The sequence below is a fragment of the Bos mutus genome, chromosome 5 (assembly GCF_027580195.1).
Source record: "Bos mutus isolate GX-2022 chromosome 5, NWIPB_WYAK_1.1, whole genome shotgun sequence".
Taxonomy (NCBI): Eukaryota; Metazoa; Chordata; class Mammalia; order Artiodactyla; family Bovidae; genus Bos; species Bos mutus.
This window is the reverse complement of record NC_091621.1, coordinates 36,598,195-36,617,667: the sequence shown is the minus strand read 5'-3', so window position 1 is coordinate 36,617,667 and position 19,473 is coordinate 36,598,195. Positions and strand designations below refer to the sequence as shown.

General features: G+C 36.9%; 1 protein-coding gene across 2 annotated transcripts in view; it reads left to right on the top strand.

The window, feature by feature from the left end:
• Window positions 1–19,473, top strand: part of NELL2 (neural EGFL like 2) — a 460,840-nt gene that overhangs the window by 419,685 nt on the left and 21,682 nt on the right. For both annotated transcript variants that reach the window (XM_070369964.1, XM_070369963.1), the window contains exon 17: window positions 14,252–14,392. In XM_070369964.1, the coding sequence (XP_070226065.1) occupies window positions 14,252–14,392 (141 nt within the window). The remainder of the gene's footprint in view (window positions 1–14,251; window positions 14,393–19,473) is intronic.

Here is a 19,473-nt window from a genome sequence, read left to right as displayed (position 1 = left end):
AGTATTTCTCCTGATATAAATTTGTCAGTTAGTTCTCTAATAAATATAGAGTAGCTATTTTGACTGTCATCTTACCTTTCTTGGCATGCCATTCAAAACCTTTTTTTCTGAATAACTGGTGAGTTCATCAAAATGCATAAAGGCTTTTTGTAGTGCTATGTTAATAATTAGAAAACTTGTGGTAGATTACTACGCAAAAGCACTCTAGCTATCTTATTCTTACTGGATAGTTTGAGAAATCAGCTTCCTTTTTCTCCTTCTGGAAATAATCTCAAAATCAAGTAGGCAGTCTAATCCTTGCTATTAGAAGTGGCTCAGGGAAGCATAGTAGTTAAGAGCTTTCTGGTTTTACTCTGTTTTTTTAATTTTTTTTTTTATTTTTTTTTAAATTTTATTTTATTTTTAAACTTTACATAATTGTATTAGTTTTGCCAAATATCAAAATGAATCCATCACAGGTATACATGTGCTCCCCATCCTGAACCCTCCTCCCTCCTCCCTCCCCATACCATCCCTCTGGGTCTTACTCTGTTTTAAAGCAATCTACTCCTTATTATAGAGCGAGCAGTTCATATTATCTTGGGAGCCTAACTATAATATCATCTAATGTATGAAAAAAGCATGTCTATTTTAAAAGTAACAAAATCATTGCAGATGGTGACTGCAGCCATGAAATTAAAAGACACTTGCTCCTTGGAAGAAAAACTATACCCAACCTAGACAGCATATTAAAAAGCAGAGACATTACTTTGCCGACCAAGGTCTATCTAGTCAAAGCTATGGTTTTCCCAGTAGTCATGTATGGATGTGAGAGTGGACCGTAAAGAAAGCTGAGTGCTGAAGAATTCATGCTTTTGAACTGTGGTGTTGGAGAAGACTCTTGAGAGTCTCTTGGACAGCAAGGAGATCCAACCAATTCATCCTAAAGGAAATCAGTCCTGAATATTCGTTAGAAGGACTGATGCTGAAGCTGAAGCTCCAGTATTTTGGCCACCTGATGTGAAGAACTGACTCATTACAAAAGACCCTGATGCTGGGAAAGATTGAAGGCAGGAGGAGGAGGAGATGACAGAGGATGAGATGATTGGATGACATCACCAACTCAATGAACATGAGTTTGAGCAAGCTTCAGGAGTTGGTGGTGGACAGGGAAGCCTGGCATGCTGCAGTCCATGGGGTCGCAAAGAGTCGGACATGACTATAATGAATGAGTGACTGAACTGAACTGAACTTGATTACAATATAATAAATGAATAAATGTTTTAAGTAACTTGCTAGTATTTATAGGAATAAATCTGGAAGTTTTTGTTCATCAGTATTTTTACTCCAGTAGCTTAGTTTTTGATGATCAGAGTTTCAGTGTCTCTTTTCTGAATTCACATATTTCTTCATCTGTATTCTTCCTTCAGGACTCATATCTATCTTGTATCTGAGACACTTGTGCTAATGCTACATCTTTTTCATTAGGCTATGAGCTCTTGAGTATACTGCCATAATGACTAGCATGTTTTCTATGAGAGACTTTTGGTCTGTATTTGTCAAGTGATTGAATAAGTAAAAGTATTCTAAGTCTCATATCCTACGCATTAAGCTAAGCTACCCAGTAAAAGGGATAGAACTGGCAAAGATTTTTAAATTTCTAGGAGTTTCCAGAATTCCATTTTATTAAACACTTTGTCCAACTTGCTGCTAACACATCAGAGAGAGTTTCAATTCTATGTTGAACGAGAAGTATCAGTTATGATTATATTATCCACATGCTTCTGGTCCTCATATCTTTCTCCAGAGCTTCTGGCTCATTTTTCTTTTCATCTAGATATCACTACTAGCAAAATTGCTATCCTGTTATACTCAACATTTTAAAGATGAGGGTTTCTGAAAGCTTTTTAAAAGTATTTCTATGTACATGAAACAAAATAGATACCTGGTTAAAAAATCAAACATACAACTTGAAAAGCAATAGCATCCCTGACTCACTTCCTGCTTACCTTCTATCAGTTTTTCTAAGAGTAGTTCCTCACCTGAGCTACAAACCAGAAAATGGCCGGAGAGACTAATTTCTCAGATCTCCCAAGGATGGCACATAACTAGTACCATACCTGCTACATGGGGGAGAAGTTCATTTATAATTTACTCAGGATGCCTTAGGGCATTAGAACTTAATTCTCTTGTGAAATTCCAGTTGAGAGGAAGTGCTAGAAGGGACTGCTTTCCTATTCTTCTAATATGTTTATACGATGCTTTGTTTAATTGGTCCATTTTATACATTATTAGTAGACTAATTGTATGATAGATGGTGATTTACCTCCCTTGTACCACTGCCCATCTATATTCCCTTTAAGTTACCTTTTTAGCCTTTACCAGTATATGTTTTTGCCTTCATTTCTTGTTTTATCTACTAAAGAGAGTTTGTTTGTTTGTTTTAATTTCCTATTTCCAAATAGAGTTATATTCTGAGCTCTGAGTGGACGTGATGTTTTTAGGAACAGTATTCAACGCACTACAGGTAGTTTTCAGTGTATTGATGGTGTTTGAGTATTTAAAGCACTAGTATTAGATGAAATCATTAAGAAGTTAGTAGATGGAAAATAAAATACCTGAAAATAGATCTCTAAGGAGCTGAAACTTTTGGAGATTGAGAAGATAAAAGCTGCAAAGAAGACTAGATAATAGAGGCAATGAGGTAAAAGAACTAAGACAGGGCTATATCCTTGCAAAGTGAGAGGTTTTAGGAGAGGGTGTGAACTCCTGATTGGTTTTTCTCTACCTGGATTTAGTCCTTTATTTTATCGCATTACATCATCAGTAACACCTTTTAAAAAATAGTGCATGGCACAAAAACTTTCTAAGAAATTATGTCTTACAATATATTTATCTTGCTTTTATATAGGTATTTAATAGTTTTGCCAAGCATAGAATTCTAGGGTCAAAATCATTGCTTTATTGTCTTACCACAGTGAGAAGTGTGATGCTAGACTTATTCTTATCCCTTTATGTGTAACCTGAAGGTTGTACATAAGGGTTATCTCCCTTCTGAAAGATATTAAGATTTATATTTCGTTTCATACATGATGCCAGTCCAGGTTCGATGCACGGTACTGGATGCTTGGGGCTGGTGCACTGGGATGACCCAGAGGGAGGGTAGGGAGGGAGGAGGGAGGAGGGTTCAGGATGGGGAACACGGGTATACCTGTGGCGGATTCATTTTGATATTTGGCAAAACTAATACAATATTGTAAAGTTTAAAAATAAAATAAAATTTAAAAAAAGATTTATATTTCATACTTATTGTGAAATTTCACAATGTGAGTTTAAATGTGAGTCTGTTTAATTTGAGGTGGTGTTGTATATGGGGTCAGGGTTTGACCTCTGCAACTAGAGTATCTGGATTCAAATAGCTGATCTCTCAAGTCTTATATTGCTTTTTTTTTAATTCAGCTATCATATTTTTAATTTCCAAGAAATTAAATCTTCCAAGGAAAGATTAGAAATTTTCTAGGGAACTAAATCTCCTTCTTATTCTTTGACTACTCCTTTTTTATAACACTGTATCCCTTATGAATGAAATATTCTTCCAAATCTATCAGAAAGCATTAACTAGAAATATTTTAAATTGTGTTCTGTTTATTATTTCTGTTTCCTTCAGGGTCAGTTTTTATGATGGTATATCTTGGTTATTCTGTTAAATGTTATAGTCTTTTCTCAAGTATTTGTTTCTCCTTGATTTCACGATAATATTTAAGAGTGAATTTTCAAATAAAACAGTATTGTTTGATCTTCAATATGAAGATAAAATTTGTTGACCAACAGACTTATTAACTGAGTTAAAAAGATGCCACTTTTTATACTTTGAACTCTAAACTCTAAAATGCAGGAGACTTTCTTACAAAGGATAATTCCAACATTAGCTACTTAGTTTCCTCCACACATTATATTTATTTTCCTTACAGAAGAACAATCCATTCTGGCTGTGGGGGTAATTGCTTTCTTTCAGCTGTCCTCTTAAAGTGGGAGGAGGTAATTGGGTTGATTATTCATCAGTAGACCTTTAATTAACTCAAAAATTTCTTGAATTTGCTTCTTTTATTGATGGTGTTTTACTTTTTGCCTTTGTTTACATGTTTCTTTGTTCCTTTAACATATGTTTATAAGATTAGGAAGAAGAAGAGATTTAACAATGTTTTTAATCTTTCATCTTTAATTAGAAGTTTTTTGTACCCTTTTTGTTAAAAAATTAATAATATATGTTATAGATATTAAATACACCATTACATTTATATTGTATCTTATACATGTAGTGAACGTATTTTTTATACCAGTTCGACTCCATTTAATATTATAATCAAGTTTTTGACATAAATATTTGAAATAGGATGAGAAAGTGTCATCTTATCTTGTTATTGCATCTTAGTGAATGCTTTTAAGCTACCACCCCATCTGTAGTTCCCCCTGATCTCAAAGGACTCAAAAGGTGACATGCTGAGCTTGCCACTTAGTTATTTGATGTTACAAATAGATCATTCATTCACTCAGTAAATGCTTATGAACCTCTAACTATGTGTCTAGTACTTTGCTAGATGTTAGAGAAACACACACACACACACAGATGCAGTCACTGCCCATATTTACAGACATTATTTTTAAACTATTGTAATATTAAGGAAATTTGGGGCATGAAAACAATTTATTATACCTTGATTGTGTAGTGGTTACATATCAAAACTCATGAAATTGTTGATCATTTTTGTATATAAATTTTACCTCAATATAGATGGTTTTAGGTGTGAGGAAATAATATGTGTACCATGATGACTATAGTTAATAACACTGTATTGTATAATAAAAAATTTTTTAAATAGTATGGTTTCAATGTTCTTACCAAAAATAAAAAGTAAATCTGTGAGGTGATGGATGTGCTAATTAACTAAATGGGAGAATCCTTTCATGCTTCATACTTATATTAAATCATCATATTTGTACACTTTAAATATATTATCATTTTGTGAATTACACCTTAATAAAGTGGGGGGGAAATAATGTTAGTCTTAATAAAATGAATACCAAAAAAAAAAAAAGTCATTTAAGAATAAGCCCAGTCAAAATATATAGAAGACATCCTTTTAAAAACCTATGAAGACCATAAAAGCTATAAAAATCATTAGAGAAAAAAGAAATACATCATGTATATGGATTAAAAGATTCAATAATGTAAAGAATCAATTCTCCCCAAATCAATCTATAGAACCAATTCAGACTTCCCCTCACCCTATTTTTTTGTTTTGTTTTGGGTTTTTTGGTGAAAAATTCACAAACTGATAAAGAGAAAACCCAAACAGTCAAGATAATTTTGAAAAGTGAGCAAAAAGATAGGGAGGAATACCTATTATGAGCTAGGCACTGTTTCTCCTGTAAGGAAAAGTTATTAGATTACTTAATAGCAGTAGTCAACAGCAAACTATTAAGAGATAGAGAGTATTACTTCTAGGTCAAAAATAGAAAACTCAGAGAGGTTTAGTAAAATACTCACTGTTACCCAGTTAGCACACCAAAGAGCTGAAATTCACTCACATTAGGATATATTATGAGACATCTCAGAGTATAAGCTGTTTCTGGTTGGCCAAACTGGTCTTCAGAGGCAGCCTACGGTAAGACAAAGAACACTGGGCTTGAGAGAGTTCTGGGCTGTGGTTTGACCGTGGGCAATGCATTTGCTTTCACTGCTTCTTTGTCTGTGACATAGGGATAGGAATAGTTCACATAGCTGTTGTGACGCCTAAATGACCTAATGAAGAAATGATATTATGCTTAAGAGCAGTCATTGGCTTCCTAATTATGAACTGTAAAGTAATTAAAGTAATTTTCACTAAATCTCCAATGTTATCCAACTTGTGAAAAGAATTTTAGGATTTTCATAGTTTATTTACATATATCATCATTTTACTTTTAAAAAGTTCACATGAGAAAATTAGCCTTCTTATGAAATTTTGGGCAATATTTTATTGATATATTCAAATCTGACATAGTTGTAAAAAACAATGCAATACTCAAATGAGTTTGCTTTCCTTGAGCACTCACATCTGAATGTTGAAAGCAGACTTCCCATAAATTCACAAAAGACAGAAGGAAATGACCTTTTGATTAAAAAAAAAAAAAAAACTGTTGCAGATAATCTGAAAAGCAAATAATCCACATGTGGGTAATCAAGAGTTGATTAATTGTTTTGAGGATGTTTAATTGCCTACTGTTATCAATATAATTTAACTACCAGTACACAGGATAGTGACATAAATAGTCCAAGCACTACTTTTTAATGAGAAATGATGTCTAGGTTTTTATTAATAATAAACACTTTGAAACACAGTACTCTCATTATTTGACTTTGCCATTAAAAATAGCTTTTTGATTTAAAAAAAAAAGTCTTTTTCTTTTGTATAGGGTAGCAGCTTAAACTAATGATTAGGGTCTGTTTTAGACATAGGTGGTTCTAGATATTTGCACTTTATATTGTTCTCAGGTATGCTGTTATAGTAGAAATAACTTATCATGCATGAGAAGGCTTTGTTTATCATTCAAGTGTCTCATTTTACAACTACATTTAATTTTACAAAGAAATGATTTGTCACTTCCTGAAGTGACCTTCTAAATGCTGATATCAAAAGCCATTTTCATTTGGCTACCTCTGAAGCCAGAGGCACCCAGTTTTACGTCACCATACCTGAGGGAGATGAAAAAAGCAAGATACTAACATCTGTGAGCTTTTTTTTTTTACTCATACAGTTTCCTTTCTTGTTTTCTGCCTGTTGGTTTATTTTTAATGATTATGTAGTGGGTTTCCATTTCCTTCTCCAGAGGATCTTCCCGACCCAGGGATCAAACCCAGATCTCCCAAACTGTGGGCTTTACTGTCTAAGCCACCAGGGAAGTCCTTAAAACATATGCACTTTCCAGAAAATCTATCCCCGCAGTGCTTCCACTTTTATTTTCTAAGTCGATTTTGATCCCTGGAGTATAACTGCTATTTGTAACTGCTATTGGATAGCTAAACAGTTTTTGGATTTTAGATTCTCTGCACTCTGGGACAGCATCTTAATATCATCACTAGCTGACTGTTCTAAAAGTAGCTGCTGAAAAAGTTCTAAGTGTTCCCAAGGAACTACAAACTAGTTCCTTCCTAAGAAAGAATATGTAATGAAATCATAGTTTTTCATAAAATTTATTTTTAGCTTTTTATATAATGTACCTGCAGAGGGTAAAATTAAGTCCCTTGTAATCAAGAATAAATCATATGAACTTATACATCCTGTACTGATCTTTTTGAATACTCTTATTCAGTTGGAAAGTAATTTGTTCAAACTTGGTGGTTCTTATAACTTTTTCTCCCCTAGGTCTGCTGTTCTTTGTGTTTCTAACTCGATAATATGAAGGTTTGTTTTTAACTGACCTAAAGAAGTACCAAAGAAATAAATTATTTGATTTTTTTTTGCTATTTTCTGTTAATATATGATATGTAAAGCTTAATATGTATCTGAAAATGCACACAGTGTGTGCATTTAGATATTCTAACTCACAGTAATATTTAAATTTGTGATGGACAAAAATCTACTTAATTCTTAAGTGGCGGATCAGATTTCAATTCTTATTAAGGTTTACAAAGTAACAGCATACATACCATCAGATAGCTTACAATGCTGCTTGTTTTATCTTTCGCTTTAATTAAAACCATGACACAAACAAACATATCTCCTTTTGGGAAGTGCATACTTTGGCAATTCAAGCACACTTTCATTTTCTACTGACTTTCACCAAAGTAGAAAAGTTTTCATAAACAAATCAAAAATAGCAAGAACATGAAAGTATAAAATAAAGCATTGTACGTTATCTGGCCAGCTTTACTTTGCTGTCCTAAATGGTAACAAGTATATAATTTGAGCCATGACATATGGATATTTATACTGTATTTGATAAATTGAGTCATATTGTAAATGAATTAAGGCATTTCAGTACCTAAGGAATTACTCAGTAATTCGTTCTGAAATGTGACTAATTGTTCCATACTATATCAAAATTCCAGTTATTTATATGCCATCTTAATAAGTTTTGTCATATTCATATATTGTCTGTGCCAATATATACTTAATGTGGTTTCTGTAATTCCTCTCACTTTTAAAGTTTAAATACGATTTCACTACTGTACTATTAGCATCACTTGCTATCAGTTCAGTCGTTCATTCCTGTCCGACTCTTTGTGACCCCATAGACTGCAGCACCGGGCCTCCCTGTCCATCACCAACTCCCGGAGTTTACTCAAACTCATGTCCATTGAGTCGGTGATGCCATCCAACCATCTCATCCTCTGTCGTCCCCTTCTCCTCCTATCTTCAATCTTTCCCAGCATCAGGGTCTTTTCCAATGAGTCAGTTCTTAACATCAGGTGGCCAAAGCATTGGAGCCTCAGCTTCAGCATCAGTCCTTCCAATGAATATTCAAGACTGATTTCCTTTAGGATGGACTGGTTGGATCTCCTTGCTGTCCAAGGGACTGTCAAGAGTCTTCTCCAACACTCCGGTTCAAAAGCATGAATTCTTCAGTGCTCAGCTTTCTTTATAGTCCAACTCTCACATCCATACATGACTACTGGAAAAACCATAGCTTACTATAAATAGAAATAATGCAGAAACATGAAATAAAGTGTTTACCTATTATCACCTAAATACCATACCAGTGGTGGCAGATGTGTCACATATTAGGAAACACTGTCCTGTAGGATTGTAAATTCAGACTTTAATCAATTTATTTTCTTTTTTTTTTCTAATTTTATTTTATTTTTAAACTTTACATAATTGTATTAGTTTTGCCAAATATCAAAATGAATCCGCCACAGGTACACATGTGTTTCCCATCCCGAACCCTCCTCCCTCCTCCCTCCCCATACCATCCCTCTGGGTCGTCCCAGTGCACTAGCCCCAAGCATCCAGTATCGTGCATCGAACCTGGTCATTGCAGCACTGTTTATAATAGCCAGGACATGGAAGCAACCTAGATGTCCATCAACAGATGAATGGATAAGAAAGCTGTGGTACATATACACAATGGAGTATTACTCAGCCATTAAAAAGAATACATTTGAATCAGTTCTAATGAGGTGGATGAAACTGGAGCCTATTATACAGAGTGAAGTAAGCCAGAAGGAAAAACATAAATACAGTATACTAATGCATATATATGGAATTTAGAAAGATGGTAACAATAACCCGGTGTACGAGACAGCAAAAGAGACACTGATGTATAGAACAGTCAATTTATTTTCTTAAAACATAATTTAGATATATACTAAACCCGGTGAGGGCAGGAATTACTTCTGCATTGTGTATCCTTGTTTCCCCAGCACTTAGTACTTGACATATAACAGGTATTCAATAAATATTGAATGGTAAATTAATGAGTGACATACATTTGCTTATTTATCTTTTAAAATAAAACTTAATAATAACAGTTAAATAATAATAGTCAAATTGTATAGGAAAATGCACTATGGCCAGCATATGTTTCAATTCCCAGTCTTCAGGGGATATCAACTAATATACTGCATAGCATTTCTATTAAAATTTAATGGTTATAGATCAAGGAAGGCTGCTGTGATATAAACAAAGAGAAGTGGGGATGAAGCAGTATAACAGTGGTCCTGGTGATTAGAATGATTGACAAGAGAAAATGAATGAGGAGTAAAATTTTAAATATGTATCTGTGTCATATGACCTGAGATAACCCTTGTGTTGCAGAAAGATAAAAGGGCTAAATGCAAGTACACATGAAATGTGAAAGGTGCTTCAGTAGAGAAGGCTCTGTTCCATTAATAGTTACTTCTAAATCACCAATGCTAATGAACAAATTCTTCTAAAATAAGGTACTCTAAACATCCCCCTCACAGCCTTCTTCCAATAAACTCACTTCCAAAGCTTAAATTCCAACCTGTTTTCTTTTGTCCATGCACTTAAGAAATGACATAACCAATTTTCTGCATCATTTGTGTTAGAGGAAAAGACCATATAAAGCTGAAATGAGCATAGCATTTTAGTTCCATTTATAAATCAGAGGTTCATCAGTTAGGAGGCCCTTGAAATATAAATACGCTGTTTCATGAAACCTGTAAGGTCTTACTAAATCGAAGCAGTCCACATCAGCTGTATGTCTGGAAGTTGATTTAACTTCTGGCTAGCTGATTTAACCACTAACAATTATTTTGACAATAGGAATTACTGACAGCAGGAGCTGACTCTGTAGAAGAGGAGCCACAGTGACATGTCATTCATTCAGGGCTTTGAAATAATGTTAAAATTTTGCAATCATATGAAATATTTATTTTTTCACTTATTACCTGATCTAAGAGAATGGTTTGTACCTTCTTTAAGTGAAGGATCTCTGGGTTTATCAAGAAGTAAATGAGTGATGACATTTTTTTCTCCTTTTAAAAAAATTTATTCTTTTATTCAAAGTCTGTCTCTTTCAAAATTGAACAAAGAAAAAGAAATTTTAAAAGAGACTGAAAGAAATATATACTTCCAGAATTTGGAATTAGATGAGACTAAGAAGCAGTGGATAGTCCACTCCAGCTCAACAGTATTTACTGCCTTCTTAGTCTCATCTAACTGAATAAAAGTGGACATGAAACATGTAAAATATCATGTAGGAAACAAGTTGCCAGTCCAGGTTCGATGCACGATGCTGGATGCTTGGGGCTGGTGCACTGGGACGGCCCAGGGGGATGGTGTGGGGAGGGAGGAGGGAGGAGGGTTCGGGATGGGAAACACATGTGTACCTGTGGCGGATTCATTTTGATATTTGGCAAAACTAATACAATTATGTAAAGTTTAAAAAAAAAAAAAAGTGGACTGTCTGGAGGGAAAGAACTCTAAAAAGTACTTGGTCTTCCCTTCAACAAGGAAGGAAGGACATTTTCATGATGGTCACTGCAGCAGGGAATATGACTCAGGTGTTCATTTCAGTTCAGATCAGTCACTCAGTCGTGTCCGACTCCTTGGGACCCCATGAATTGCAGCACGCCAGGCCTCCCTGTCCATCACCAACTCCCAGAATTCACCCAAATTCATGTCCATCGAGTCGGTGATGCCATCCAGCCATCTCATCCTCTGTCGTCCCCTTCTCTCCTGCCCCCAATCCCTCCCAGCATCAGAGGCTTTTCCAATGAGTCAACTCTTCGAATGAGGTGGCCAAAGTACTGGAGTTTCAGCTTTACATCATTCCTTCCAAAGAACACCCAGGACTGATCTCCTTTAGAATGGACTGGTCGGATCTCCTTGCAGTCCAAGGGACTCTCAAGAGTCTCCTCCAACACTACAGTTCAAAAACATCAATTCTTCGGCGCTCAGGCTTCTTCACAGTCCAGCTCTCACATCCATACATGACCACAGGAAAAACCATAGCCTTGACTAGACGGACCTTTGTTGGCAAAGTAATGTCTCTGCTTTTGAATATATGGGAAACATTAAGAAAAGCCTGTTCTACCTTGGCAAGTGGAATCTGCAGGCATGGCAAGGTTGTCAAGATGGATATGGCAGCAGATCATTTAGCAAGGTCTGGGGCAACCCCATGATGCTGTGATCACTCACCTAGAGCCAGACATCCTGGAATGCAAAGTCAAGTGGGCCTTAGGAAGCATCACTACCAACAAAGCTAGTGGAGATGATGGAATTCCAGTTGAGCTATTTCAAATCCTAAAAGATGATGCTGTGAAACTGCTGGACTCAAGATGCCAGGAAATTTGGAAAACTCAGCAGTGGCCACAGGACTGGAAAAGGTCCGTTTTCATTCCAATCCCAAAGAAAGGCAATACCAAAGAATATGCAAACTACCACACAATTGCACTCATCTCACATGCTAGCAAAGTAATGCTCAGAATTCTTCAAGCCAGAGTTCAACAGTACATGAACTGTGAACTTCCAGATCTTCAAGCTGGATTTAGAAAAAGCAGAGGAAACAGAAATCAAATTGCCAACATCTGCTGGATCATCGAAAAAGCAAGAGAGTTCCAGAAAACCATCTGCTTCTGCTTTATTGATCACACCGAAGCCTTTGACTGTGTAGATCACAACAAATTGGAAAATTCTGAAAGAGATGGAAATACCAAACCACCTGACCTGCCTCCTGAGAAATCTGTATGCAGGTCAAGAAGCAACAATTAGAACTGGACATTGAAAAACAGACTAGTTCCAAATCAGGAAAGGAATACTTCAAGGCTATATATTGTCACCCTGCTTATTTAACTTATATGCAGAATACATCATGCAAAATGCCAGGCTGGATGCAGCACAAGCTGGAATCAAGATTGCTGGGAGAAATGTCAATAACCTCAGATATTCAGATGACATTACCCTTTTGGCAGAAAGTGAAGAACTAAAGAGCCTCTTGATGAAAGTGAAAGAGGAGAGTGAAAAAGTTGGTTTAAAGCTCAACATTCAGAAAACTAAGATCATGGCATCTGTCCCCATCACTTCATGGCAAATACATGGGGAAACAATGGAAACAGTGAGAGATTTTATTTTTGGGGGCTCCAAAATCACTGCAGATGGTGACTGCAGCAATGAAATTAAAAGATGGTTGCTCCTTGGAAGAAAAGCTATGACCAACCTTGACAGCATATTAAAAAGCAGAGACACTACTTTGCCAATAAACATCTGTCTAGTCAAAGCTATGGTTTTTCCAGTAGTCATGTATGGATGTTAGAGTTGGACCCTAAAGAAAGCTGAGCACTGAAGAATTCATGCTTTAAAACTGTGGAGAAGACTCTTGAGAGTTCCTTGGATGGCAAGGAGATCCAACCAGTCAATCCTAAAGGAAATCAGTCCTGAATATTAATTTGAAGGACCAGTGCTGAAGCTGAAACTCCCAATACTTTGGCCACCTGATGTGAAGAACTGACTCATTGGAAAAGACCCTGATGCTGGGAAAGATTGAAGGCAGGAGGAGAAGGGGATAACAAAGGATGAGATGGTTGATGGCATCACTGACTCAATGGACATGAGTTTGAGTAAGCTCTGGGAGTTGGCAATGGACAGGGAAGCCTGGTGTGCTGCGGTCCATGGTGTTGCAAAGAGTCGGAAATGACTGAGCGACTGAACTGAGGCAACCCCACGCGTCCAGAAACCCAGACAATATATAAGAAGAAGGGGACAGTCTGCCAGGCAACTCTAGGCATTACTTTTTCTTCTGTGAATGAGTAAAGAGACTTGGATGAGAGCCAGATGTTCCCATTTATCAACAAACTGAATAAGGAGAATAATGACCTCATAGCATTTGGGATTAGTAAAAAGCTACTGGAACCAATATATTAGACTCAAGATGCATACTCTGTTTAGGTAATTTTGCCAATTTGAACCTATGTCTACTTGTAAGAAGGAACACACAGCTGGAAGTTAGGCTACCATGAACTTTTAGGTGACCTTGGTTATATCCCAGTATTTCCTTTTACCTCATTTTTTTTTTCCATATATTCAATATACTGTCTACATATCAAGATCTTTTCTGAGGGTTGAATGAGTTAATGATATATATGAACCAATTAAAAGGTGACATAAATGAGATATATTTTCAAAAATCAGAAGCATATTGATGCATGAATGCTATTGCCATATACTAGAGATTATGTTGATAGTAATAAAAGACTCTAAAATCTCAGTGACTTAAAGCAAAAAGGTTTATTTCTTGCTCTTACTGTATGTCCACCGCAAGTAGAGGAGGACTATGCCCCATATTATCTTCACTCAGGACTCAGGTTGAACTTCAGAGCTCCTGGAAATCACTGGTCATTGTGATGGGGAGAGAATATGTGCAAATCCACACACTGCATCTTTAAGATTCTGCCTAGAAGTGACACATATCACTTCCCTAGTTGGCTTCAGGAGGTCACACGGCAATCCTAGCTTGTGTCCAGAAGAGCGGGAAGTATTTGGCGAGCAGCACTAATGAATATCATAGATGCTTTGCTTTTTCCGTTTTCTGCAGTGGGGTGACTTTTGCAGCAGGGAAACTGTCCAGATGTTTGTCCTATTACTAATACCACTGCATTCTTTCTGTATAGCTGTCAAAAACAACCAAGTAGGCTGCCTTTATTTTATGTTTTCTCAGTTTTAAGGATTTGCTGGCACTGAATATTTTAGTACCTAACAGAATATTTTAGTTTCTTAGAGAGAGAGGCAACAATTGTATAACATTTCATTTGTGTTTTCTTTCCCAGACATCGATGAGTGCTCTGATGGCTTTGTTCAGTGTGACAGCCGTGCTAACTGCATCAACCTGCCTGGATGGTACCACTGTGAATGCAGAGATGGCTACCATGACAATGGGATGTTTTCACCAAGCGGCGAATCATGTGAAGGTCAGTACAAGGAAAAGACCTAGAGTTTAAGGTCTTGAAATTGAGACACGTTCAGTAAGACGTAATTAGTTGACATTGATCTCATATTTCAGGTATTGGTGATTTTTGCTGTGTGTTTTTACAAGTGGTTGGAAACATGTTAAAATCTAACTTTTGCATCCTAATTATAATAATCAATTGATTTGTGAATAATTAATACTTGCAACAGCAAACCAGTTTTCTGTGGATACTTTGTTGAAGGATGTTTTTAGAATAAATAAACCTATAGTATCAGATAAATCTTTTAATGGCAGCATGTAAAAATCTGACCCAAAAAGAGGTAGAAAAACAGGTGAAAGCAGGATAGAGGGAAAATGAGGTGAGAGAAAATAGGACAATGACGTGGCCAAGAAAAACATGATACATGCTTCTCTGGGCTATTCCTGATGTATCTTTTGCCTGGCAAAGTCAGATGTTTAGTAAATGTTGCAAGCAGAAGGTATGGTCCATGCTTAAAAGACGTCAATCTAATAGGAATGGAAATTTAATCAGATTATATTCAATTATTTAGTAGTAATTTTGTCTTATTTTCAATGAATTGACAATTCTGCTCCTTTATATCCACTATTAAGGGGCATACATTTTAGAAGGTGGGCAGAGTAAGCAAAGCACAGTGAATAATTGCCAAGGAAACTACCCACACCAAAAGGGTTTGGCATGGAATTGGGAAACAAAACAGACCTCAAGAAGTCTTTGTTTTCTCCATTGGTGTTTACACCTTCATCGAGTAACAGCCTGAGAGAATGATGAGGCTAAAATGACACAGTCGATGAAAGCCTTGGAGAATCTAACTTAACAGTACTTGATGCTTAAATGATGAGATGCCTTTTATCCTCGGGCCTCTAGAGGTTTTCACACAAAGAAAAGTGACGCAGACTTGGGTGATAGATGCCAAGGTTCTGTGTGCGCTTTGCCAACAGCTGCAGAGCTCTGGACCTTGCACAGAGTGTTCATCTGGATTTTTACATGGAATGGGAATGCTGCTGCCTTGCTGCTGCTACTGCTGCTAAGTCACTTCAGTCGTGTCCAACTCTGTGCGACTCCAGAGACGGCAGCCCATGAGGCTCCCCCGTCCCTGGGATTCTCCAGACAATAACACTGGAGTGGGTTGCCATTTCCTTCTCCAATGCATGAAAGTGAAAGGTGAAAGTGAAGTCGCTTAGTCGTGTCCGACTCCTAGTGACCCCATGGACTGCAGCCTACCAGGCTCCTGCCTTACCGGGGGCTAAAACCTAGCATTTGCAAATAACCCTTAGCTGTGATCCGAAGGCTTTACCTTGTGCTTATGAGAATGCCGTTCAAGAAGCAGATCAAACCCTGTGATTTTGCCCTTCCCTGATAAACTATATTGCCTGTTTCTATAGTGTGTTATCAGGAAGAAGTCTTCAATGCTGCTTTTTTTAGCATTGTCTTTTCTTTTAAATTATACACATAAAGAATAAACATAAACTGATTATAAATAATTCAATCATACAGAAATATAGAGAGCAAAGCTAAAAATGTGTCTTTATTTCATCTCCTCCTTTTCCCTATCTTTTCTTCTTCTGCTCTTTAATTTTGCTTGCTTTCCCTTTCTGTGCATCAAAATGTGACTTAAAAAAATACATACCTCTATCTTACTTTACATTTGTAACTTCTTTCAGTATCTTTTAAGTTTATGACCACATGTCTCGAAAGGGCTGTATTAGTTATCTCCTGATGCATAAAAAGTAACCCCCAAAGTGTAGCCACTGAAAATAATAAATTATCTCACAGCTTCTGGATAAGGAATCTATGACAGCTTAGCTGGATTCCTCTGGTTCAGGTTTCTAGTGAAGTTACTAATATCAAGTTGCTGCCCAGAGATGTGGTCTCATCTCTGTCTTGTCTGGGATAGGAGTGGAGGGAAAGGGAATCTGTTTCTAAGGTCACTAACACTGCTGTTGTCAGGGCTTGTTTCCTTAACCCATGAGCCACTCCACAGGGCTAGGGGCTGGCTTCTCCTAGAAAAAGCATTCCAAGAGACAGCATGTGCCCAAGATGGCAGCAACAGTTTTCCACAACTAAATCTCAGATGTGGCATTTCACCACTTCTCCCATAGTCTATCTGTTAGAAGCCACTCAATAAGTCCAAGGAGAGAGGATTACCAAAGAGCATAAATAGTAAATGGTGAGAATTGTTGCTGGCCATTTTGTTAAACTACCCGCTGCAAGAGCCATCAGCAATGTGCATTAATTTCCACTGCAACTCTCTGATGCAATCATGTCATAACTTCTCTACCCTCCTCACATCTCAGATACCACTTTCTCTTCTTTCTCTGTTAATTACTCTGCTTCTTATTTAACTGAGAAGAGAGAAGTACTTCACTTTTCCCTAGACATATGGTATGATACACAGTAAATCATATATATGGTATACACCACCTCGCTGGTGTCTCAGATGGTAAAGAATCTATCTACTTGCAATGCGGGAGACCTGGGTTCAATCCCTGGGTCGGGAAGATTCCCTGGAGGAGGGAGTGGCTACCCATTCCAATATTCTTGCATGTGAAATCCCATGGAGAGAGGAGCCTGGTGGGCTACAATCCATAGGGTCACAAAGAGTTGGACACAGCGATTAACACTTCTACTTCCTTCCATACAGTAAATACATACTAGTCTGGTGAAAATGACAAAACATAACGAGTGCATTCATTAAGTGTCCAAAAGTAACAAGGAAAACTAATCATTAAAATAACACATGATACAGATAAATATAGGGAAGTAACGGATTTTGTGAAATGCCTACACAGAAAAGGCTTTTTGAGGAAATTCCGTAAATACATAAAGAGTGGGAAATCTTATTCTTTAAAAAAAAAAAAAAAAACCCACAATTCTGTAAAGATAATTCAACTATCTTCCAATAGAATTTATAATGATTATCGTAAAAATCTACTACTCTTTCAAGGACAGTGTGATCTGAAGAATTCTTTTAAAAGTACTAACCTTTGTCATATAAAAGAGAACTAAAATGCTTCTTTTTAACAACTATCTACTTACTGCAATTTCAGTGATCTGTAGAATTGTAATATTAGCATTTAGAAGGATGCCATTTTAAGACTATGGTTATATCTGATCAAGTTCCGTATTTCTGTGCTGGGGAAAAAAACAAGAAGCATTTCAACATGGACAAATCCACAGCAGTAGGTTTACAATTATTCTTAAGTATAATAGTCATGTTTGAAGATATGAATAAATAACTTTGTACTTTTTAGACTGTAATCTACAACATACATGTTAATAAACTGCATGCATACAAACTGTAAATTATTTTGCTCATCCATTTACCTCGGAGGTGTAGACATTTAATCCCCAGGAAATGTGCAAGGTTTTCTTACCCACATCATCATTTCTAATGTGCCTGAAAATTTGTCTCTCTCTGAGAACAAGGCCAAGTATTTTTTTCCGTGAAGGAATATTGCATTTCATGCCCACATTTCCTTTTATTTAAAGCTTTTATTTCTAGATTATCTTTATGCTTGGTGGGTGTTTTTGAACTTGTATGACTAAAAAAAAAAAATGTTTATATGGTAGTATCTTTGAGTATTATGTTCAAAACAAATACTACAAATTCTTACCTTAAATCAAGGGAATGAGGAACTAAATCAAAAGCAATGAGGAACTAAAGTCAAAAGGCAGAATAGAGAGGGAAAGGTCAAGAGAACACAGTAGTCACAGAAAACACGCTATTTCAACAACACAAGAGGCGACTCTACACATGGACATCACCAGATGGTCAATATCGAAATCAGATTGATTATATTATTTGCAGCCAAAGATAGAGAAGCTCTATACAGTCACCTTGTGCACACCAGGACCCAGGAGAAAGGAGCAGGGACCCCACAAGAGACTGACCCAGACTTGCCCATGAGTGTCCAGGAGTCTCCGGTGGAGACATGGGTCAACAGTGGCCTGCTACAAGGTCAGGGGCACTGAGCATGGCATTGCCTGCATGGAACCATGTGAAGGAGGTCACCATTATCTTCATTACCTACACCATAGTTTGACTTCAGGTCAAACAACAGGGAGGGAACACAGCCCCACCCATCACCAGAAAACTGGACTGAAGATTTACTGAGCATGGCCCCACCCATCAGAACCAGTTTCCCCCTCAGTTAGTCTCTCCCATCAAAAACTTCCTTGAGCCCGTCCTTATCTATCACAGGGCAGACAGAATGAAAACCACAATCACAGAAAACTAAATAAATTGATCACATGGACCACAGCCTTGTCTAATTCAATGAAACTATGAGCCATGCCATGCAGGGCCACCCAAGATGGTCAGGTCATGGTGGAAAGTTCTGACAAAACATGGTCCACTGGAGAAGAGAATGGCAAACCACTTCAGAATTCTTGCCTTGAAAACCCCATGAACAGCATGAAAAGGCAAAAAGATAGGACACTGAGAGATGAACTCCAAGGGAGATCAGTGGAGAAATAACTCCAGAAAGAATGAAGAGATGGAGCCAAGGCAAAAACAACACCCAGTTATGGATGTGACTGGTGATGGAAGTCAAGTCCTATTGAAAGGTTGTTGTTGAATCATGCGAAGACACTGGGATTCTTGGCCCCTGGAGGAAAAGAAGTCAAGGCTTGATCGCTCAGAGCTTTTGTGTAATAAAGTTTTATTAAAGTATAAAAGAGATAGAGAAAGCTTCTGACATAGGCATCAGAAGGGGGTAGAAAGAGTACCCACTTGCTAGTGTTAACAATGAAGTTATATACTCTCCAATGAATCCAAAGAATGTCTGGAGGTTGTAAAGACCTCACCAGACCTACTCCCATAATTTACATTTTAAGATAATAGAATTAGCCAGAAGGTTTAATCCAGAAACTGTCCTCAGGCAGGATACATCCTTGTAAAGACCAGGTCTACTCCCATAATTTACATTTTAATATAACAGAAGGTTTAATCCAGAGACTATCCTTAATCCAGAGATTGTCCTCAGGCAGGATACATTATTGTTATATAATCCTAAGGAATGTGGAGAAAGAAAAAAAATTTGTCCTTTCTTCCTCCTTGA